We start from the raw sequence: 23,900 nt of genomic DNA, 5'->3' as shown, positions 1-23,900 counted from the left end.
AGGGAAAAACAAAGTGAACAAACGGCATATAGGTATAAGAAACTGACGTGCTGGTTTATAATGTTATAAACTACTCGGGTCGTCTCGGTTTAACGATATAATATAAAGGCCGTGTCAATATATATAGCCCAACCAGCGACGTTGTTGTCCGGGTGTTACCATTCGTAATTATACCTATATATAACTATTGAGCAATTAAAACCAGTCTTAAGAAACAAAATACTCTATACGCTACTGTATTTAAAGACAATAAAATGTAATTTGGAACTGCGCGCAAATTGACATGCGCATGGAACATTTCGTAAAACAAAACACGGAACTTTGGAGCAAGAAGCTTTATCTTGGGAATATGTTTGGTTTAGCCTTTTTCACTAAATGCAAAATTTTTTCATTAAAAGCATATTTTCACAAAATGCAAATGACTGCGTCGACCGGGAGTCGAACCCGGAACTAGTGCTTGGAAGGCACCAATGCTAACCGTTACACCATCGACGCTACACAGAAGGCTCGCTCCAAGACGAGAGTTGTTCCTGTCTGCGATCTAGTGGCCCGTGGCAAAAGTTAACAGTGCAAATATAAATACCGCCACACGTGTACCCGCCGCTGCGCGCAGTTTGTGTTTTAATGGTCGGACTGTCATTTGTTTAACCGCAGAACGGACTGTATTATACCACATATGTTTAGGTATCTATGATTATACTACGCAGCGTTTCTAAAACTTTGCAATAAAGTTCAGAATGGTATGAAATACTGGTAAACAAAAACGAAGTTCAGGCAATTTAGGATGAGCAGTGTTTTATATCGTAGAGTGTTTTACCGGATCGTGGGTGCCTCTGTAGGTTATGTCGCCGCCGCACAGATGTATGCATCATACAAAATGAACTATGGCCGTGAAGTTAATTACACAAGTCGCTGGTATGACGAACTTTCTACTGAGGAAAAAGAAAAGGTTATAAAGTCCCGCACCAACATTTTGCATGTTTTAAGAAACCTTTATGAGATGAAGGAAATTTCTAACAAAAAAGATGTATTTGTGGAAAATGCAATTGCTGAAGATCCATATATGACAATGGTGGGGCGAGAAGAAATATTAAAGTAAGATGGCCCTTGACCTTTTTCATAATAGTCAAACACATATTGTTTATTATTATTAATGTAGATCCTGTTAACATGATCATTCAATGTAAAGACATATGCCATTTTTCGTGTGGTTTTATGTACCAGACAAATGCTAACTTTGTATTTTGGTAGAATTAAACAACACATAAAGATACTCATACAGATCAACGAGCATAGACATTGCCTTTGCCATTATCAAGCGGGGCAAATTTAACTGAATTGACAGTCGTTATAACTCCCAGATTTAGTTTCACAAAATCCAGCCTGAAAGTTACTTGAAAAATTGTAACTTTGTGGGTAATTTTTTATTTGGCGGATTTTTTTGTATGGTCGTCAATTTATTCAACAGTGAGTGGGTGACTGCAAATTAAATATAAATATAATAACACTTCCTAGTTTGCCTTGTTTATGTAAGCCACAAACTGTACAGGGGCTAATGTGTTACAAAATCTGATTTGAAGATAGCCTAGTTATATTTATACTAAAAATGTGTTCATCTTAGGTGTTTTTCATTGATGCCAATCGTTTTTAATGAAGTGAAGACTGAAAAGTTTGAAGTCCAGCATATGCCAAAAGAAATTCACATTTCACAGCAAAGATCTTTAAAGTTTAAAACACCAGCTGTAACACAAGAACGTTCCGGAACGTTGGTTGTTAAGTTATCCGAAACAAACGGCGAGGAAAAAGTTGCATTTATTTCCGATTGCTGGGACAATCGGCCTGTAATTGGGCCAAAGAACAGTTCTCTTTTTGGCTATCCAATTTACATGATGCGTAGAGTAAATACTTTGTACATGATGATAATATGTCCTTTAACTACAACAGGAGATGTTTTATACGATTCCACTATCGGTGTCAAAAATTTTATGTTCAATGAATCAGAGACGGAATCAAGTGACCAAAAATTGCTTGAAACTCCAAAGCCAAGAACTGTGTGATTACCTTAAAATGAAGTATTTATGTTTAAAATTAATTTCTTATTGTTGATTTTTGGCATAGTCCTAATAACAACTTTAGTTATTATGCTATTGCTATAAATCCTATTTTTAGACGGACACACCTAGCAGTTTTTTTCAGCTAAGAATATGTCACAACTAATATATCGAAAACTGAGAGGTCCTGCTTATATTATCTTGATTGTGATAGTCTTACGCATTTTCTACTACCTACTTTCATCTGGTGAGACTGTGCAAGTAGTACCAGACAAAGCAAGCATGACTCAAAAACAACTGGTTTTCACTAAAAGACGACCAGTTTTCACTGAAAAACAACCGGTTTTTACTCGAAAACAACCGGATTTCACTAAAAAACAACCGGTTTTTACTCAAAAACAACCGGTTTTCACTCAAAAACATCTTAAACACAGACTCAAAAACAACCAGTTTCTACCACAAGTACATCTTGCAAGGTCAACATCCCCAAAAAAATCACCCGCTACTAGCACTGCTAACCAAAATTATACTGGACTATACAAACCAGTCTGGTCATCTTTGGATTCTCGACCGTTACCGCAGTGGTTTGATAATGCAAAATTTGGAATTTTTATTCATTGGGGTGTGTATTCAGTGCCCAGTTTTTATAATGAATGGTTCTGGTGGTACTGGAAAGTAAGTTTAATATATGTTTTTTAAAATAAAAGTGTTACTGCTTATTGTATATTAATGAATATTGTATGTAAAATATGTTCTAGTTTGTAGTTGAAAAAGTTATATAGTCTATAACTTAAATTAAGTACATAAGAAAATGAAACAACTTTAAAAATATTATCAGCTTTTAGAATAGTTAATATAGTATAGCCAATTGTTCATAGTTTTAAACTATGCTGTAAAAAACTACCATTTCAGGGACCTGAACCCAAAAGTTCGATAAAGGAATTCATGAAAAAGAATTACCCATCTGTAACCAGTTATACCGAGTTTGAAACTAATTTTACAGCTTCCAATTTTAAACCAGATGATTGGGCTGAGCTCTTCCATGGTATGTGATTGTATTGTATGAAACTTTTTACAAATAGGTATTTGAAACAAAACAATGGTGTTTTAATGACTGTCGTTTTTTTCTGGCTACGCTAGGATAAAGTACATTTAAAGAACTATGTTTTTTGTAGTTTCTTGAGTAACTGTCAGGTGCTATTATTGTTTGCCGTGAATTGTTTTTTTTTATATCCTAATTTGCGTTATAGCACAAATATTCTAATGTAGAAGACAACATGATGTAGGTATTTATTACACACAATGTATAATTGCATCATAGACCTTATACTTGGTTTAAATTTATCCAAATGTCTGCCATTTTAGACTTTACTCAGTGACCGAAAGGTTTCTATTCAGTAGGGTTAATGAGGACCTGGAATTTAGGCCAGATTTGGCCTATTACCCCATATATAATCACATATAGTCTATATAAATACAATCCTTCACAGAATCTGGGGCAAAGTATGTCGTTTTCACAACCAAACACCATGAAGGATTCGCCAATTGGCCATCGAAGGTAGGTGGCCATCGAAACTCCCAACAGCGCGGTCCACACCAGGACTTGGTCGCTGCATTATCAACTGCAGTTAGAAATAAGAATCTTGCATTTGGAGTTTACTATTCACTTTATGAGTGGTTCAGCAGGGAATACAACGCGTAAGTAGGAAACATAGTTTTTTCATTGCCAAATGAAATAAGAGTTTCAAGCATCTCATAATCTCATTTATACTTTTTAAAAACATTTCTAAAACAATTTTAGGATTTACACAATTAGGAAAAAATTTCAGAAGGAGACTTTTAATGCTATTTTAGGTGAAATGTTTATCTTATAAATAGAATTCATTGAACTAAAATTTCGTCACTTATGTATTTCTTAGATGGGTGATACTGCCACAGACTACCTTGATGGGTGATACTGCCATAGATGTGTTTGAATTATTAAAAAAATATTGTTCTAATATGATTATGGGATATCAACTCAATCATTTACTAGCATACAAAAAGCTGACCTTATTTTCAATTTAACTCAGAGACAAATCAAACCATTTCGAAAGCAATAAATTTGTAAAGAACAAAGTCTCTCCTCAGTTACATGAACTGATTGAAACATACAAACCTGACATTTTGTTTTCCGATGGTGATTTTGGTCCAACAAGCTATTGGAACACAACTCATTTTCTTGCTTGGTTATATAATGATAGCCCAGTCAAGGTAGGGGTTTTTTAAAAGCTTTTGTATCCTGTAACAACTTTAACTCTGTAAAAATTTTTTTTTGCAAAATTGGTTGTAAGATTTTGGGGAATTTTAATAGAATGTCTGTGTTGAATAGAAAGTTTGATTCTTTTTTTGTAACAGAGAAGTCCTAAGAAGTGGTGTGCCATGGAAGTTGGGATTTACACCAGAGTAGGCCATTATCGCTATACAATTTTGATGGTAGATTTAAAATGTTCAAACGGCATAATTTATAAAAAAAACACAAAAAACATAAAATTTCCGTAAATTACTTTACACAACACTTATTAGTATACTGTTAGTGTATGTATGTATAAAAGTTTGGCAATAATGATAGTAAACATATATTATGCACCAACAGGCATAAATTGTTTTTTTATTAAATTTTAACCATTAGAATAGCATTGTCACGAACGACAGATGGGGAACAGAGGTTCAGAATCTTCATGGTGACTACTTTTCTCCTTTCCATGAACCAGTGGAGACTCCCCAGCATAAATGGGAAATGTGTGTGACTTTGGACAAGCAATCGTGGGGTTATAGAAGAGACATGAAGAATGCTGATGTCTTAACCACTCAGGAAGTGTTAGAAGTAATATTAAATCGAAAAATTTTACCCTTAAACTAAAATTTGAACTAATGTTGTAGAAGTAATATTAAATCTAAAAATGTCTGGTGCTGTGGCATAGTGGTTAGTGTGCCTGCCTGTAAACCAGAGGTAATGGGTTCAAGGCTCGGCGCTGCTACCATTGTGGTCAAATGTGTCCTTGGGCAAGACACTTAACGGCAATTGCTCCAACCCAGTGGGTACTAGGTTGTTTAAATTACCAGCCATACAATAAAAAAAATCACAAAAAATAATAATCACCCACAAAAGGGCCACAAAGTAACATACATGGTAACTTGTAAACTGGCACGAGGTGTTAAACTCGTATATTCATTCAAAAACAACATCACTTAACATAACATTTGAAATATTGTTGTAGAAGTAATATTAAAACTAAAAATTTCACCACCAACTAAAATTTTACTGTTGTTTTGTGACTTTATTATAAAAATTTTTACCTTCACTATTTTAAATATCAATTGTTCAGGGTTTGATACGCGCGATTAGCAAAGGAGGCAACTATATGTTGAACATTGGCCCAACTGCTGAAGGTATGATTCCCACTATATTTAGGCAACGCCTTGCAAGTATTGGAAAGTGGTTGAAGATAAACGGTGAAGGAATTTATGAAACTCATCCATGGAAAGTTCAGAATGAGAGTAACAATGTGTGGTACACGATGAAAAAGAGAAATATTTACGCTTTTGTTTTAAGGCAACCAGAACAAAATTCGCTACTGCTTTCATTTCCAAAGCCTTTGGAAGCTGCAAAAATAGTCTTGCTTGAAACTAACACAACGTTGAAATGGACAGACCACTCTGAAGCTAGTTATGGTTGTGTAGTTCTGTTGCCAAAGGAAATTAATATCCCCTTTACGCTAAGGCTGGAAAATTTTAACTGAATATTGCAATACATTCTCGGAATTAAAGTAGGGTGGTTTCTAATTGTGTGAAATATATATATTGCTTTTTTACTACTAATATTGCAGTACTGATTTTTTTACAATTCAACTTATTTTGCCAGAATTTAAATTATTTCTGTTGTTCTGTACCACCTGTGTTTTTACGTTGTTACTTTTTTTTTATATTATGACTTATTTTGTTGCGTTCGTACTAAACGGTGGCTTTTGCACTTAAATCATCACCATTAAATGTGTATTTCATGTTTATTCGCAAGAAATAAGGTCGATGATTGACTTTATCACAGAGGCACTTGATGAAAGATGTAGCAACGTTGAAAACGGTTCCCGAATTTTCCTCTCCAAGATATTGTCCAACTCTTTCCTTAATTTCTAAAAAAAGAAAATTTTCTTAATTAAACAAATTTCTAAAAAAATCGTTAAACAGTTTTCGTTTGTCAACAAACAGCCTAGAGGTAAATTTCTACTTTGAAAACCAACAAAAACATACCTTAACAGTTTCTGCAACTTTAGATTCTGATCGGAAATCGATCCATCCGTCCACAGAAATCTTATTAACACCATCCTCATCTTGAAAAGTAGAAATATCTCCCCCGAAGAAAAGTAAAGGATATGGACTGACTTCACTCGTGTCGTACAGGTAAACCTGGTATTCGAAAAGATATTAAAAATGCTTATTTTAGATGTAGCCAATTAGACTACCCAGTAGAGTAGGACAACCATAACAAAGTTGATCTTTATTTTTTAAAAAGTACTTTTATTTATGTGTATATAGGAAAATTGGAGTTCGGTATTGCTTAAAAATTGTTTAGACAACCCATCAGTAACCACTGGACTGGAGCAATTCCCATTAATTTTCCCACTGGTAGCACGCTTTATTAACGAACCTTTTTCGTTACTGCAAGATATGTTTAGCAAAAGCACATGATTAACATTTTACCTCGGCTGTTTTCATCTTCTCATAATAACATAACCACTGATGCGTAAAATTGCTACTCGGTTTGTCACAGTTCACTGACTTTGGATGAATGGCAACTTTACGTTCAGTCTTAGTTGAAATCTTTGGCGGTCGATGTGGTTTCATCTTCACCAGCTTTGCCACATTAGGATACAACCCAGCGCATACTATTGCTTGTATTATCTAAAGTTACAAATAACAAGAATTTTAAATATGCACTAAATTAAACTAATTGTGTTTTTTTTCCAGCATTATTTTTACCCCAAGAATTAAAAACATGCGTAAAGGACATAGTAGATAAATTATGCCAAAGTTCAAAGAGCTCATAAATGGCTACAAAACATAAATAGAAAAAAAACATAAAATGAAAGAAAACCTTTCCAGAAAAACTTCTTACTTTTATATTCTTGGAATGTCGATTTGCTTCACTGAGATCCGTCTGACTAGAAAGAAAACCAGCTTCAAAAAGATGATTCTTGAACTGTTCCCTCATGTCACTTAACATCTGCATTACCATATTATTACACGGGATAGTTCAGTTGAAATTTAAGCATATGGTTTTAAATTGTTATTTGCTTTTCGCATTTGAATTGTCGCGTGACGAGGCAACATGAGCTGTTTAAAGATTTTTATTTCTCAGTTGCAATTTAGGCATAGGGTTTTAAATTGTTTTATTTGATTTTAGCATTTAAATTCTACCGTGACGCGGCAACAAGAGCTATTAAAATTTTTTATTTCTACACGTGTCCACTTGTAAGTTACCACGTGTGACTTCGTGAGAAATTACACCTAGCAGTGTGTAGAACCATAAAGGACATGCCCACAATGGTAGAAGCGTCAGGCTTTGAACCATGTATCTTTTAATTACAACGCGAACATCTAACCACTGAGACACAGCATCAAAAAACTTGCAGACATTCAATACAACTTAACAATATCTGATTACACCTTTTAGTTGCAGTAATCCAAGAACTCTGGGTTTTGGTCATGAATATGCAGTTTCTACATTATTTTCAAAACAAAAATCTCTCGTCAATCAACCTACTTTAACAGTTGACATTGACAAGAAGTTCCTCCAGCAATAATCTCGCTCGGCTCCCCTTCTCTTTGCTGCCACCCAGCCATCAAACATGTTCACCAACATTAAATGGTCGCTGTTTGCATCGTTCGATAATTCCTGTTTCCTCTCATTTGCTTCATCTTCCTTACCCTGGGTAAAAACACATTCAACTTCATGCAAAGGGAGTTTTGGATACAGTTTGTTGAATGAATGAATGAATGTAACTTGTTTTATCCTCGCATGGTCAGAAAATGACAGTTGTTTTTGTGTTCATACACGTCGTGCCAGCTTACAAGTTACCATGCATGAAACTTTGTGTGTGATTATTTTTGAAGATTTTTTGTTGTTGAATAATTGTTACTTGTTTGTCCTCGCATTACTTGGGGTTTATAACAAAGATAGATGTTTGTCCGCAAAAACACACCCATGCACGATCACGCCAGCACTGAGCCCCGAACCTGGTAACTCTTTGTTAAATGGCAACACTTTACATGTGCCACAGTGCCAAAGTACTTGCCTATTAATTAGAACACTAAAAACAATGACCAAACGCTTGCACTGACAAGAGTTAATGCAATGTTACTGTGCGTCAAAAGGGACAGACATTCCTATGTTATCACTTCGATTGCCAGTTTCTTATTTTCACCATTTATAAACAAAAAACTCACAAGTGGTAGAGTAAAGGGATCTTTGAAACTCAAGCTAGCAGCGATTGTAAGCACGGGGTCCAAGCATGAAAACATTGTTGCTAAAATCAGCATCTTGCCTGAAAAAATAAAATTGGTCGGGTTACACAAAAATTTGTTGATTAAGCTGTGTTATAAACAAATTACATTTTTTTTACATTTGAATAGATAAACTTTAAAGATGAACTGAAGTCAAATTTTATAATTGGTTTACAGACAGTCCTTATTGACCAGAATCTACAATTCTAACTTCCATGCAAAACTCTCCCGTTTTCAAACCATCGTTATTTATATTAGTACCGCTAATATAAACAGTACCTTAATATCTACATTATGCGAAAATTGTCCCATAGAAAACTATGAATTTTATCTCACCAATTTGTGGCTCCACAGGAAACCTGGCAAGATGGTATCCGAGCGGTGTCAGATGTTCATTAGAGTCAAGAGCATTCATTGCTGTCAGTTTTTGGATGGAAAGCTCCACTGAATCTGCGGGGGGTGGCTCAATCACCTCAGAAAGAAAATCGCGGAGTTTTCCAAGGTTTAGAATCTGTAGGAATATATTTATCGTTAAACAAGATGTTTAGTATAACCACAGCACTGTGAAAGTATCAGACTTGTTCAGTGCTGTGGCTATACTAAATAAAAAACCCTTACTACCAAATGTCCTCATAGTTAAAGGCCGATTAACTTTAAAATATAAGTGTAACGACGCATTTGGCAAATTGAGTCTTAATAATATTACAATTCTAAAGATGCGATTCACTAAATAATTATTTGCTTTGTATAGTACTGTGGGGTAAGATATTTTATATTTCCTCATTGTGCTTTAAACAATTAACAACACTGGCTACTGTTATATAATTCAGTAAATATTGGTTCTTTTTGTCTGGTACCCATTCTATGTTTAAGTTGTATGTGTTTTGTGCCTTGTTTAAAAAATTCCTATTGCCGTAAACAAAAAAAAAATGCTGACCTCATTTTAAACTAGTTTTTATGATTGTATAAATATGACTACACAGCTAAAATTGGATTTTTTAAACCCATTACAAGACTGTATGCTTAATCAAATGTAATATCCTAGTTTAAAGAAATGTGGACAGTTAATTTTAAAGTTGATTAACTGTCAATAGATTGACCTACACTTTTGAGCTCTTTTATAGCTGAAGGATCAAAAAAAGGGAATGTTAAATATAATGGCTGTTAAATAATGGTAGCAAGCAATGTGTGTTTGCACACCTTAGCCAATCTCTACACAAAACACCACAATTGACTTGGTTTAACAAATCCCTTTACAATTACATATAATACTTAAGGGGGATATCATCGGAAAATCAAAATTTGTGTACTGATAAATATGCTTAAATGAGATCTAAAGGTACCACCAATTTTTTTTTAACGAAGCAGCTTGCATCTCTATCCATATACAAATTATCATTTTTTGTTAATATTTTCCTTTAAGATTAAAATCAGTTATAATGGTTGGTGGGACCTGACAAAATCAATCCAACGATACAAATGTATTACACAAGTGTTAATGAGGCAATTAACCTTAATATGCAGACACAGTTGATCCAAAGGTGACCTTAATATCTCTGGCACCATGTAGTCATCTAACTTCCGTTCTTGCAACTTGCTGAATAGGTGGTAGCAATAGCCTTCCTGTACCCTGTAAGTGAGTGTGTTGCGAATTAAAAAAAATGAGGCAAAAATTATATAAAAAAAAAAATTTATACCAGAAGAATTTCAACCTAAAAATTAATTCACAAATTTATAATATAAAAGTAAAAAATCCTGCTTTTTAAGAAGACTAAAATCTTTTTTTACCAATTTATTTTCTCAATTTAAATAAAATAAATTCACAATTTTATATTATTGGATTATATACCTACGCTTTTTAAGGTTTAATTTTCTATGTATTTTTACTCGTAATGGCTGTTGTTTTACTGCTAATTTTTATTTCCATTATTATATATTACTCGCGACATGGGATTAAGGCCACTTTTATCTTAGGAAAATTTGATTAATATTTATTCATGCGTATTATTCATTATATTATTCCAAATTAAGTTGAAACATTTTCATGCAATGTATTGGATTTAAAAAATTAATATTGTATTTATGTACAGGGCTTGACAAGTGCTTATAAATGCACGGTTAATGTGCGCGTAGCAATACTGAATTAAACACAAGCTGTTACATCACTCAATGAGCATTACATTAAATATTTATAAAGCATTATCACCATGACAAAGTCAAAATATTATTTATTTCAAATGTTTTTTTTACAATTTAAGATTTCAAGCCTATATCACTGTGGCTAAGTCAAAATATTATTTATTTCAAATGTTTTTTTTACAATTTTTTTCAAATGTTTTTTTTACAAGATTTTAAGCCTATAACTGTCAGTTAGTGTTGTGAACCGTATATTATGGTTATTTATGCATAATTAGGTTAAACAGTTAATTACATTTTTACCTATCTTCCTAACTTAAATATTTGCTTTAATTTTTTCTTTTCAACTTCTAAGCATTTAATTTTCTTAACCCGCGAAACACTGAATATTATCAACATTGAATTGCGATTATTTTTAAACTATATTTATTGAGCGAAACTTTATTTATAGCTTGGCAAGATTGAAATTGAATTAATTTGTTGACAGACGAGTGCACTTGGTGTCTAAGCTGTTGGCAGAGTGACAGGCTGATTAAATTTTAATCAAGTTTTGAATTTAGATTCATAGATTGTGCATACTACAACACTTGGTGTAGAGAATTTACCACAGAAATTGCTGACTTTTTCAATATATTAACAGTTTACCATACTTTTTTTAAAAGAATATTATATTACAAATTTACCATACTTGTTTTTTTAAGAAATATTTTTTGTACAGAGAACAGCTATAGTGGTATTATCAATTTCCTAATTTAGATTGAGCATACTACACCACGAGAGTTTACCACAAAAATTGACTTTTCCACTTACTACTATACTTGTACATTTAAAAACCAATTCCTATGAAAAATAAAAGGCTTCTAAATTTACACTTAACTATATTACAGTTTAATAATTTTTTGATTTTTAAGTCCTGAATTTAGATTGGGCAAACTACACCTTAGTGAGGAAGTTTACCACAAAAACTGCTAAAATTTCCCAGTTTTCCACCTATTACTTTACTTGCTTTGAAGGACCATTTCCTTAGAGGAATAAGCGGCTTTTTAATTAACATTGCATTAAGTTTAATTATGAGCATTAGACACGGTGAGGAACATCAGACAGAACGACAGATATTCTAATTTAAACTTGATGTAAATAATTGATCCATTTAAAATCTAGCACCCATGGGAAATTGAGATCAAGGAAGTAGAACTATGGATGTTTAGGTATGTCAAGTAAATCAATTTTTTCCTTTTTGTATTATTTAAATTCAATTTATATATAGTAGGGTGGGGTAAGATGGGACACACTTTTATTTTATTTTCTCATCCCATTTGTGGTAGGGTGGGGAAGACAGGACACCTTTTTATTCTATTTTCTCGTCTTATTAAGTAAACAAAAAACATTTAATATTTTTAAAGTTGTATCCTGACGACTCCCATATAATGTTGCTGACTGTTTAAAACATAATCAGGATATTTGAATACTACGTGCTAAAAGTGTTCTATCTTACCCCACAGTACTATACAATGGAATAAAATGTTATCTTTTTTAAGATATTACCTCTTATACAAATACAGGATAAGCCTACTGGAAATTTAAATTTCTTTTTTAAAACATTAAAATCTCCCATTACAGCATAAGATAATTTGCATGTAAGAGCACGCGGATATATTGCTCCCATGTGACCTTCAAACAACTATTGCCAATTTTAGTACGCAAATTCACAGACCGCGGATTTTAGTACGCAGGTTCACAGACCGTTGTTGCATAATTAAAATTAACTTTATGTAATAAGAAGAGCTATGCTTATGTTAAACGGAAAACTGCTTTAATCTTGAATAAGACATACATACATACGTATCGCAGAACAAAGAAGAAAATGATTGTACACGCATACGAGTGTCATAGTATTTTGGACGTGATTAATATTTCATTATATAGAATCCTCTTATACAACAGCACTGTACGGAATTTGTTATAAATGCGAGCGTGTTTACTTTGCTGACACTCTGTATCTAAAGATACCTCCAACTAAAACAAATAATCTCGTAAACAAATACAAACACCTTAATGATAAAACAAGTCCCTTATAGATGCCACAGGCATTATTTACAAAACAAACAATGCAGAAATTATTTTTATGATAAAAAACCTTTATGGATGCCACAGGCATTATTTTAGAAAATAAACAAGTTACAACAACACATAAATATAAACAAACCTCCCAGCTCTTCCTTTACGTTGCTTAGCGTTTGCCCTCGTCAACCACTCAGCATTAAGCGAGCTGATATTTTTACCGGCTTCAAATTTTCGGATTTTAATTTTCCCGCAGTCAATAACGTGCACAATATCATCAATTGTAATGCTGCAGAAAAAGTTGGGGATATTACATTGCGTGCTGTTTGTGTTTTATCATAATCATGTATTAAATCATCTTTTCAAAACCTTTTTGGAAATGAACTTGTATTTAGACTGTTTTTTGAACTCGTATTTAGACTGAATTTTATTGTCACTGTGCTTTAACATGCACTTGTCTAAGATTTATAAATCCTTTTTGGCAATCAACAAGTTATTTTATATTTTGAATGAAAAATCCCTTCTTAAGGTGGCTGTACACAGTATCTAATATTCGTCTATTTTGTCTGTTTTGTCCAGATTTCGGTGCCGCATGCGGAACGGTAATGGGTTTGCATACGACTTCGCAGGCCAATTCGCATGCCGGCTACTGTGTACAGCCACCTTTAGAAGTTAGAATATAATAAAATGCATAAATGTAACATGCAGCCATTTCCAATAAACTAATATCAAAATGTTTAATTTTTCAATAATAAATTACTTTCAACTTATATTTCAGTCTCTTTCATTTTTCTTATGAGTACTTGATAAAATATACGTTAAATTCTCTACATTAATTCTCTACATTTCATTCTAATACGTGATATTTAGAAATATGCCAAAACCACAATCACGATACTGTACGGGAATCATAAAATTTCCCCACCACACACCCTAAGCCACACTAACCACAAAAATTTATTGACTGACAAAAACAATTACGGTAAAACACAGCTCTGAAATTAAAATATTTGCCCTGATGGTTCAACGCCCCGTTCAGGTCACCGTTTTTAGGTAAAACAGGTTTAAAATATTAATTTTCCAGATGGACTGTTTTCGATTCAGATTTTTCTGTCAGCAATAATTTATTTATAATTACCTCGTTTCTGCAATATTGGTTGCTATAACGATTTTAGTAACACCGACAGGTGGCCTGTCAAACACCTGCTGTTGGTTGCTTGATGGCACCATGGAATGCAGAGGTAATATTTGAAATTTACCTAAAAAATAATTTAGATCATAAATCAATACCACAAATTTAAACTAAAAATTGATGCAAAATCAAACAAAATTTATCTAAAAAATGATGTACCTATTCTAAATTTAGCTAAAAAATAATGTAAAATTTAACGCAAATTTAAAAGGAAATTATTTAAGATGTAAAAAATTTTAAAACATTTTTAGTTTATAAAACTGAAAGCATTTTTCTTTCAGACTTTTTTTGTTTAACCATAACTATTTTTTAAGGTTTTTTATTGTAAATTTATCTAAATTTGGTTTATAAATTTTGCAAACTAGCTAGTTTGAAAATTCTGCCATTACTTTTTACCTAAAATTTTTGTTTTTTAACCAAAACTATTTTTTAGGTGTCTAATTGTAGACTTCTCTAATTTGGGTATATATATAATGTATCTATACATAATATATATATATATATGTATATTGTTAACTTACTAGGTTGAAAAAATCTGTCATTACTGATCATCTGATGTAGTTGCTTTATATCGCTCCACCCTGGAAGAAACAATAGCATTGCTCCTCCTGTACTTGAGTATGCAGGATTAAGGATTATGTGCTTAACAGTGGCGATTATCAGGTCAAAATCGAGCTTTTGCTGCAGGTAAGCATCCAGTGCACATATCGCATGGCTGTCATGCTGGGAAAAACTAGAAAATAAAAATTTTACAAATTTTAAATTTTATATTTTATGAAAAAAAGTTGTAAAAACATTTATTTATAAATAAATATTTTTCATTTTTTAATTTAATTTTTTACAAAAGAAACATACAGCTGAAAAAATTTTTATAGACAAACAATGGTGTTAAATTTTGTTTCTTTCTCACTTTTTGTTGGCAAGTTCAACTTCATATGCTAATAACTCTTTCTGGTAATCTTCGCGCTCCTCCTGGAGTTTCTTCTTCTCCGCAAAGTCTAACCTCCTCATGATGAGACGGTCGTACTTCATTTGCAACCTCTTCAGGGAGTAATACACGTCCTCAGAGGGCTGGAACCTAAGTTTACAAGGCCAAGACTTAGTGACGGAGCTTAGGGCACGTACATTAACATATTTGGGCATATAAATACAGTTGTTTTGGGGTAAAAAGCTGAAATTGACTGTGTTTACCATTTAGGGCCAAGACTGACGGAGCTTAGGGCATGTACATTAAAATTATTAACATTTTTGGTCATATAAATACACAATTTTTTGGTAAAAAATGACTGTGTTCGGCATTTTCTCTATTTTTCTGCTGCATTTATTTTGGTAAAAAACACCGGACGGAGTTGTCAACATTACGCGGCGCGTTTCACACGCCTTGGAGGTTTGGGGGGGTGATAAATATTTCATTATCTGGAATTCTGCCGCAGCGAGCATGTAGCACAAAGGCTGTTATAAACATACATTAAAACCTGGCAAAATAAACAGTCAGTTACGGGCATTAATCAATCAATAAGTTTCCCGAAAAAAAAAAACACACACCGGGCCCCATGGTGTGATCAATATTGTTTTCATTCCTAATCAATATTGTTTTGTTTTGAAATCAATAAGCTGCCAGTCTCTTACTTTGTCATTTTTACGACCTCTTCAAGATAAAACTCCTGTACAGCATAAGTGAATCCAGGAATGTTGATGGATGGACAGAAGTTGAAATAGCTTGAAAATGTATCGGCATTCAAAGTAGCACTCATAAGTATAACTTTCAAATCTATTCTGAATCAAATAATTTTAGATTATAGTAAAAAAAATATAAAAAGGTAACTTAATAACAGTAAAGTTTATTTACAAATATTAAAAATCATTTTAAAATAAATATTTACTTTTTACTTTAAACAATAAATGTATGCGTTTATATATGAATTGCAGGCGTACTTTACTAATTTTTCTGCTATTATAATACATAATGCTAACACTTATAATAAGTAAAATTTGAACCTAACAAACAGTAATATTTAAAACTACCATGTTAACAAGCCAAAAAACACAAAATCAAAAATATTGATTTTAATAAATGTATAATAATAACACCTCTTGGCAAGCAATCGTTTAACAATTGTGATGATAAAATCGGACAACAAATCCCGTTCGTGAATTTCGTCGAGAACAATATGGGAGATTGAGGACAGGCTTGGATCAGACTGCATCCACTGAAGAGAAAGAGGATCTTATCAGATCATCACAACCATCAATTACAATGACATATCTTGACACTGTATCTTTTTAAGCTAATGTTTCAACAAGACGTGAATGTAATGTTGGGCCATCATAGGCCTAGTTAGCTGGCTTTATGACATACAAGGTTATGCTTTATATGAGTAATCAGTGGAAACTTTTTCGTTGCACTGTAATTTCAGAACCAAATTCCGTCTCTGTTGTCAGATAAAAATCTATCAATATTTTTCAAACCTTTTAAGGATGGTGAATTATTCATACACCCTCTAATTATGCACTGCAGTACACACATACCCGCTAGCAGTAATAAAAACAGTTATTGCAACAAATCGAAAAAAAAAATTAAAATTCATAAAAAATTGTTCAAACTGCAACAAAACGATCACCTGAATTAAAATACCAGTTGTGCAATACAACATGGAAGCTTGTTGTCGTGGGAATTTGGCTTGGAGTCTGATTTGATAACCACAACTGCCACTACCACCACACTCTTCACCTCTCTCCTTTGCCACTCTCTCTGCAACCTATGAAGCATCCACATTATAAAACTTATATATTAGTTGTTTTTTAAGAAAGTATTTTAAGCATATTTATGATTGCGAATCACTGTTCAGTGTAATATAAATTAAGCAATATTGTAAAATAGAACATCTTTTTTTCAACATTTTCTAGTCATTATTGTTTTACATTTATAAACATTATTTTGGTAAAATACTATAACAACCAAAAGGAATTATAACCTGCTTAAGCTAATTTGTCAACTTAAATTTAAAATACCTTAAGGCACATGTTATGTCTCTTGCCCTTAGTTTGGTTGCAGACTAATAATAGAGCTTCTATTAATACCGCACCATACACCGCAACCTTGTGCCTAATTTATCATTCAATTTGTAATATAATAGGCAAGGCTTGTTGTTTGTTTGAGAGTTACATTAAGCAGATATGTTTAAAGCCCATAGACTGTGTCACATCTTTTATATATATTATATATGAAACATTTTTTAAGCCTTGGTTTGGCAGTGGCGTTTTTTTAATGGCATTCATTACTGCAAGGGGTAAAATCAATACCGAAATTGCGGAAATCCTTCTCGGTTGGGTGCACACGATTTTGCACGACACACCGCGACCAGAACTAATAGCATCATCTAGAATAAATTGTGGCAGCTGAAAATGTAAGGAAACAAAATAACCGAAGGAATCATAACACATACAATAACACGGTACAATAATAGATGACTATAAAAACAAACAAAACAAAGCATTTTGAATCGTTTCCACTCTGTTTATCAAGAGCACTTATGCATAGCAGTCGTTGACTTTAATATTCTATTTATAGTTGAATATTGAGCTATAAATAGAACCTGAGTAGTCTTTCCACAGCCAGTCTCTCCACTGACCACAACAACTTGACTTGACTTAATCATGTCCATCAGCTCCTGCAAAGGCGACATGTTATAATGTCAATTACTTTCCCAGAAATAGGTTTTTCAAGGGGAAATGATGTCATTATAGCGAGTTGTTTGCCAGAAGCAAGCTAAGAAACATGATTGTATGCTCACCTTTCTCATTTTGTATGTCGGTAATTTCTTTCTAAATTCAAGCATCTGTGAATGGGATTTTGAGCGCGGTTTGTCCAAATCATTCATTAAATCTTCATTTAAAAGCATTTTGTGGTTTTGAGACGCATCAGAAAACCAGCCATATCCTGAGAGGCATGTATTATTTACATTATGTACTGTTGTTGACATTTATCTTTACAACACTCACTGTCTCTATCTTGAGCAGGGGCCACAAATCCAGACGTGATGTTAAATCCATTGACCTGTTTAGATATTTAAAGCCTGGTAAGCGTAATGTGTTCATTGTAAATCGGCAGTAGGTGTTTGACATATGTAAACACTAAACACAATCTCGCTTTAATATTAAATAATTACTTAAGCAGCTTCAGGGTGTTTATATTATAAAAGGAAGTGTAATTTAAAGTGAGTAGTGCGCCACTTGCCTGCTCTGTTGCTGGAACCGTGTCATCGGCTTCATATCCTGGCCTTTAATTAAAAATTTTACATTAGGATTTTCAATTTGTTCCAGAAATATGAGAGTTAACGATTAACTATAAAGAGGGCAACACAAAACTGACCTGTTTGTATCTGTTGCATCATTCAGTGCTTGGTGGGCATCCCGCATTTGATTTTGATTCATATGAACTGTTCCACACTAAAAAAGGTCCGCAAATATTAAAATAGAACTATTCTATTGGGATTTTTGTTTCAAGAGATATCAAAGCCGCTGGTGTCACTTAATTAATTTAATGACTTAATGTCAATGACTTTGTACAGTGAGCAATTCGATCTTGAAATCTTTTTAAAAATACTGCAATTAATAATTAATAGCCATCATAAGCGTGAAAAATGGATTTACCATGTCTGCTGCAAAAGAGCCGCTGAGGCCATACACACAAGCTAAAAGTGTGTGCGGTGCAAATACACTGCGTTTGACAAAGAACTGAAGGAATATTAAAAGGGAAGCACATAAAACACTAAAACCAGCAAACAAACATTCTTTTCACTTAACTTCCTGCTGAGTAAGAATTACTTTGTAGTCGTGACGCAGAAACCACAAAAACCTTGCTTTAGACCAACAAATACAACGCAAGCTTCAAAATTAAAAAGCAATACAACCAAAAACAAATTTACAAAAAAGTACATAAAGTTGGAGACTTACATTTTGTTTTTCATAACTTTTTTGCTGATTCTTGCTCCTACTGGCATACCACATACCAATATCTCGTCCCTTTAACCAAGGAGGTGGTCTATCTCCACCTCCACCACGATTGCCACCCCGAGAATTTCCCCGACGGCCTACAAAAGTGAATTGGTACAAAAATCATGCATAAAATATGCTATATCTTAAAATACAGGGGTTGTTAGATATGTTATTGGGTATATTGGTCATCTTTTGATTTATTTGTTAACCTATAACAAACCCTTAACCATACAAAAGTGAATTGGTACAAAAATCATGCATAACAGGATTCTATATCTTAAAAAACAGCGTTGTTCGATATGCTTTGAGGTATATAGGTCATATATACCTGATCCTGCAGCATCATTTGCACCAGAACTACCATTGCTGTCTCTGTTGTACCGACCATGGCCTATAACACAACCAGAGTTTTATAATTAGCATAGTAATGAAAATAGCACAATTTACTTCTGCCTCTTGAGCCGCGGCCTCCTTGGGAACCTCGAGCTCTTCCTCTGTAACCAGAATGCATCTTGTGTTTTTTTCTTATTTCACTATACAGTTCAGCATTGAATTATTTGTTAACCTACTGTCCCCACCTAGCATGCGAAGACAAGTACACAAAACAATTACAAATTCGGCATGTTTGAATAGAACTGAAAACCATACATCCCAAGGCAATGACATATTGGTCTTAATATAGAAGCGATCATATAGACCAGGGGCCTGTCATGGCAGAGGTACAGGAGTTACATAGGCGTACAACAACCCCCTACTTTTAATAGACTGCCTAATCATATCAGCTTAGTTTGCTTGAGCATTAGATTAGTTATAATTTAAGTGTGATGTATTAGAGTGCTGCACATATACAGACCATGCAACTACTGGTTTAAGAAAGGAAGTTTAGAGATAAAAGTCTGTGTGTAAAACCTTTATAAAGACGACTAAACTGTTATGTCATGCCAAATATTTATGTCTTAGTTTTACCGCACGTCAAAGAACTAGTTGGAAGAATTACAAGATATACAATGAAATTGATGAATCTCACTACAATAGTGCGTGTACAGAAAATAAATGATTGCAATTACCGTTACATTGCGCAGTTTTCTATTTAAGCTAGATGGTTATATATTGGGAATACAATAAAAAAAGATAATTTTTTCCATAATTTACAAGTTTAATCACCACGCATTAAGTAAAAACAATGCTTCAACCTATTAATATTAATGAATTAATTAAACCAGCACAATACTACTACTGCCAAGCTACTGAGTGATGGGAGACAGCAGCAAATTATGTTTGCAGAGTACAAAGACAAAAATGATTTATAAAGTAAAAGAATCTAAGACCCTGTTTCAATTGATTTCATTAAACCAGTTCAGCAATTTAAAACGGGTTAATGAAGAATCTGTTCATGTACATTATTCTTCATCATGAACTGAATAAAGTTGGAGACATTGTTAATATAACTGCATTAAACTTTTACTGTACATCTGCATTAATTTGTTAATTACAGTGAGTATTAAACATTCGATTATCATTTTTTGCTTAGAATTTTAAAATCTTTAAAAAAAAGATTTAACTTTTATAAACAAGGACACAACACAACAATTACAAATCTCATTACATGTAACTAATTATCAGCGAAACTATATTCCATTCGTTTGCTTGTGATGGAGGTTATGATAGTTTTCACATAGAAACAATTGTAAATAATTCGGTTGAGCTAATTTTACACACAGACAAAACAGAAAAGTTTTTTGGCTAATTGTACATTCTACAGACTAAAGAATACATGCAAGAAGTGCACTACTAACTTTGGAGTAGGATCGGTATTGAAAAAAACAAAAAAACACCTATAAATAGTTAAACCTTGGGTATGCAAAAAATGAATTTAATCGGATTTTAATAGAGTCACTCTTTGGATGAAAGTTCAAAACACGCAAAACTTTTTTTCAAAAACTTCAATAAAATCAGAACAGATGCCTATATAGGGCATAACCACTCCGCAAAATAGTTCATTGGCATTAATGTCATTTTTACATAAGCGCATCAGGGTTCTCCGTGACAGCAGATGCCTGAAGTAGATCTTAGAAAACATAGTTGTTAAAAATGTCTGCTTTTGCTGGTGATAGAAGCTACTTTCGTGCTGTCACGCTTTCCGAGCGATGCAGGTGGCTGTTCCTCCATGAACCGTCAACTTTATTCCAGATTCTCGTCTCCTCGGTTTGGACGGACACAGGCTTTCCAGAGCCATCGATGTACTGGGTAAGGCAAATGTACGCAATGTATGCGACATCGCCACCCAGCAAAACGATATGTGGATTAAGGATGGAACTCTTCCTCAGGTGTTCACTCTTTGGTGCAGTCTCGAAGTAGTATTTTTGAAAATCGTTTCCATGCATAAGATTTCCCATAGAAAGTGGATCAAAGCAGGTGAAGTCGTTCGAGCAAAATCGAGAATAAGCAGCAAAGTTTCGCGAATTTATCGACTGCATGAGCTGTTCTGTTGCATGGAAGACTTCCAACTTCTTCGCCTTGATTTCTTCTGCTGTTAAATCTAAGCCATTTTCGCCAGTGGGTTTGAGAACAGCACTGTTGGCACGTACAACTGTGGACTGGGCTTGCGGTTCTTTGTTTGATTCCTTGTTCCTGGACATAGAACTGCGAGAAAAGTTGCGGGTTGCTAACATGGTGGTGATAATGGCTCCCTTTAACTTTCTCCTTGCATTGAACGTCTTCAAGCAATCCACAGTGTCCTGCCTGTGGATGTGTGAAGCCACTCTGTCACGCTGGCAAATCCATGGGTTGCGCAAAGCATCGCTGGCTGTGATTCGATCGCTTGTTTTAGTGCTAAGCATCTGGTTAATGAGATCTTTTGCTTCTTTTGTGACAGTATCCCATTCTGGTGACGGAAAATCGTAAGCACCATCTTTTATCTGAGCGTACAATCGGTTCTGGTCGTCATCCCAAAAAGGAGGGTAGCCAACCAAGAGGATGTATAGGATTACACCACACGCCCAGAGATCAACAGGTTTGCCATAAGGTTCCTTTCGTAAAACCTCAGGTGACAAATACCCCGGTGTGCCAGCAAAACCATACCATGCAGGCTGATCATCATTGACTTCAATAGCCAAGCCAAAGTCAGCTAATTTCACGAGAGCACCTTTTTCTTTGCTTGCCAGGAGCAGGTTTTCAGGCTTTAAATCACGATGAATCACACCCGATTTATGACAATGATAAACGGCCTCTAAAACCTGCTGCATGCAATGACTGGCATCAGCTTCACTGTAGTATTCACGGGCTACAATGTCCTCGAACAACTCACCCCCTGTTACCAAGTCAAAGACTAGAAAATGGAGCCCCTCTTCTGGAATACTTGCATGGAGCCTCACAATATTGGTGTGCTTCAGTAGTCGGCAAATTCGTGCTTCCCTGTCCAATTTCTGAAGATCTCTACTGCTTAGTTTTTTCGTATTAATTATCTTAGCAGCGTAATCCTGTTTGGAACTTCTGTGGGTGCATCTCTTGACCACACTGAATGCCCCCTTGCCCAATTCTTCTGCAAGAATATAGGTATCTGAAAATCCGTGGGTTTGAGACCAGTTCTGGCCTTCTACGTTTGTCATTTTTTACAGCGTTAAATTATATTTTTTAATTACCACATGTATTCCAACTATTAGCTATATCTGGTCCTAAAGAAATAAAAAAAAAACATCGTTAACTTGGTACGTACAACCTGAGCAACAGACAAGCGACCGATAAGAAACGAATGAAACGTTTTTTTTTCGCCTGGTCTCCAAGATTCCGTAAAAGGGGATTACCAAAAAAGTCCCCTTTTTGTCGAGAAAAAATGGAACTATAGAAACCCTATCCACTAATTGAGTATTGATACTTTACTCGACAATAGAGACAAAGTAACTGACTTTCTGTGTTATAATTAACATGTAATGTGATGCTACGAATAAAACGATTTTATGTCATGCTGCTTGTCATCTCTTGTAATTACATTAGCAGTATGATGGCGAATCGTACCAGCTGCATCTACATTTATTGCTCAACTGTAAGTTTATCAACCATACATATAGCGATCAGCACTGTTTTTATATGCGTTTACACGATTCATACCATGATCTACCATTCATGCCATGATCTTTCCTTTTACCGCATAAATACTGTTGTATTTTAATTACTGCTGTAAGCAGCAGGTGCATTGGTGACAAGTCAGTCCGATGAATTCCAGCTGCAAAACAGAAATTGATCGGCTTTCATTGAAATGCATGAAGGCGATATATATGCAGGCATGTGGACCATAGTACTCTCCTAAGATATATATATCCTCACTGATCGGCTTTCCTAAGAGAGTACTATGATGTGGACACTATCGATTGCTGAGTCATTGGAGATTTAAATTAATTGGCCTGCCTATACCACTATCAAATCATGTTTCATCGTCACATAAATTATATATAGTATAACAGTGGTAAAAAGTGGAACACATATATAAGCACATATTGCCACCTATTTCAAAAATGCATGACGATTTTTAGGTGATACCATGGATTTGTACTATGTCATACCTTTGTTAATTGGCAAAAGTTTCAGGAAAATGTATTTTGAATAAGCCACTTCTCATATTTTTCTCTCCGAGTGCATGTGACTGAAAAAAAATATTCTCACTTTACCCCATGTCCCACTTTCCTTCTACTGTATAATGATTTTGATGTCTAACGCTCAGCATTGCTTTGTTGAAAGACAAAATCGCTACTCATTTCCTACTCGAACAGCGGCCATGCCCATTTGTAAAATGTGTTTAAAACTCCCTATTCAAAGAAATTAATTCACTTCGTTTCGTTTTAGTAGCAGCCTTCACTTTTAAGAAAGAAAGTAGGGCTGTAAAGGCGACATTTCCTTTTTAACATTATTCTTATGTAATACCA

General features: G+C 34.0%; 4 protein-coding genes and 1 non-coding gene across 6 annotated transcripts; 2 read left to right on the top strand and 3 right to left on the bottom strand.

The window, feature by feature from the left end:
• Positions 1 to 423: 423 nt before the first annotated feature.
• On the bottom strand, positions 424 to 495 carry Trnag-ucc (transfer RNA glycine (anticodon UCC)). Its single transcript has one exon. It is a non-coding gene; the product is annotated as a tRNA-Gly (tRNA).
• Positions 496 to 664: 169 nt separating this feature from the next.
• Positions 665 to 2,170, top strand: LOC149740470 (uncharacterized). Its single transcript, XM_089873063.1, has 2 exons — positions 665 to 1,095; positions 1,622 to 2,170. The coding sequence occupies exons 1-2, from the start codon at positions 785 to 787 to the stop codon at positions 2,055 to 2,057; spliced, it is 747 nt and encodes a 248-aa protein (XP_089729189.1). The 5' UTR covers positions 665 to 784; the 3' UTR covers positions 2,058 to 2,170.
• A 34-nt stretch (positions 2,171 to 2,204) lies between these two features.
• LOC149740469 (tissue alpha-L-fucosidase-like) lies at positions 2,205 to 6,100 on the top strand. The gene is made up of 6 exons (XM_089873060.1): positions 2,205 to 2,726; positions 2,964 to 3,096; positions 3,542 to 3,749; positions 4,124 to 4,304; positions 4,723 to 4,917; positions 5,420 to 6,100. Exons 1-6 carry the CDS (start codon positions 2,205 to 2,207, stop codon positions 5,831 to 5,833), a joined length of 1,653 nt encoding a protein of 550 aa, XP_089729186.1. The 3' UTR covers positions 5,834 to 6,100.
• LOC149740468 (ATP-dependent DNA/RNA helicase DHX36-like) lies at positions 6,079 to 19,598 on the bottom strand. Of its 2 annotated transcripts, XM_089873057.1 has the most exons (24): positions 19,429 to 19,598; positions 19,310 to 19,372; positions 18,940 to 19,076; positions 18,356 to 18,432; positions 18,221 to 18,263; positions 17,986 to 18,040; positions 17,778 to 17,923; positions 17,580 to 17,654; positions 17,287 to 17,382; positions 16,605 to 16,742; positions 16,075 to 16,193; positions 15,613 to 15,759; positions 14,894 to 15,061; positions 14,505 to 14,716; positions 13,930 to 14,050; positions 12,937 to 13,080; positions 10,107 to 10,224; positions 8,931 to 9,105; positions 8,538 to 8,635; positions 7,855 to 8,019; positions 7,207 to 7,314; positions 6,792 to 6,992; positions 6,342 to 6,497; positions 6,079 to 6,223 (listed from the first exon to the last, which is right to left on the bottom strand). In XM_089873057.1, the coding sequence occupies exons 1-24, from the start codon at positions 19,490 to 19,492 to the stop codon at positions 6,098 to 6,100; spliced, it is 2,952 nt and encodes a 983-aa protein (XP_089729183.1). In that variant the 5' UTR covers positions 19,493 to 19,598; the 3' UTR covers positions 6,079 to 6,097. The 2 variants fall into 2 exon arrangements, with proteins under 2 accessions (XP_089729183.1, XP_089729184.1); XM_089873058.1 differs by lacking the exon at positions 19,310 to 19,372 and having other exon boundaries at positions 19,429 to 19,583.
• LOC149740467 (calcium/calmodulin-dependent protein kinase type II delta chain-like) lies at positions 19,560 to 22,680 on the bottom strand. The gene has a single exon (XM_089873061.1). It carries the CDS (start codon positions 22,587 to 22,589, stop codon positions 21,099 to 21,101), a length of 1,491 nt encoding a protein of 496 aa, XP_089729187.1. The 5' UTR covers positions 22,590 to 22,680; the 3' UTR covers positions 19,560 to 21,098.
• Between the last annotated feature and the right edge of the window lie 1,220 nt (positions 22,681 to 23,900).

The sequence above is a fragment of the Ciona robusta genome, chromosome 2 (assembly GCF_009617815.1).
Source record: "Ciona robusta chromosome 2, ASM961781v2".
In the NCBI taxonomy this organism is placed as follows: Eukaryota; Metazoa; Chordata; class Ascidiacea; order Phlebobranchia; family Cionidae; genus Ciona; species Ciona robusta.
Note: the sequence above shows the minus strand (reverse complement) of the source record. Positions and strands in the feature narration are given on the sequence as shown.

Excerpts from the sequence above, each read along its gene's own strand:
- LOC149740470 (XM_089873063.1), top strand. The coding sequence starts at position 785 with ATGAGCAGTGTTTTATATCGTAGAGTGTTTTACCGGATCGTGGGTGCC. Across the intron at positions 1,096-1,621 it reads GGGCGAGAAGAAATATTAAA|GTGTTTTTCATTGATGCCAA; the intron begins GTAAGATGGCCC and ends TGTTCATCTTAG.
- LOC149740469 (XM_089873060.1), top strand. The coding sequence starts at position 2,205 with ATGTCACAACTAATATATCGAAAACTGAGAGGTCCTGCTTATATTATC. Across the intron at positions 4,305-4,722 it reads ATAATGATAGCCCAGTCAAG|AATAGCATTGTCACGAACGA; the intron begins GTAGGGGTTTTT and ends TTTAACCATTAG. Across the intron at positions 4,918-5,419 it reads CCACTCAGGAAGTGTTAGAA|GGTTTGATACGCGCGATTAG; the intron begins GTAATATTAAAT and ends TCAATTGTTCAG.
- LOC149740468 (XM_089873057.1), bottom strand. The coding sequence starts at position 19,492 with ATGCATTCTGGTTACAGAGGAAGAGCTCGAGGTTCCCAAGGAGGCCGC. Across the intron at positions 18,433-18,939 it reads AAAGTTATGAAAAACAAAAT|TGTGGAACAGTTCATATGAA; the intron begins GTAAGTCTCCAA and ends GACCTTTTTTAG. Across the intron at positions 17,924-17,985 it reads CCCTGCTCAAGATAGAGACA|GATATGGCTGGTTTTCTGAT; the intron begins GTGAGTGTTGTA and ends CATGCCTCTCAG.
- LOC149740467 (XM_089873061.1), bottom strand. The coding sequence starts at position 22,589 with ATGACAAACGTAGAAGGCCAGAACTGGTCTCAAACCCACGGATTTTCA.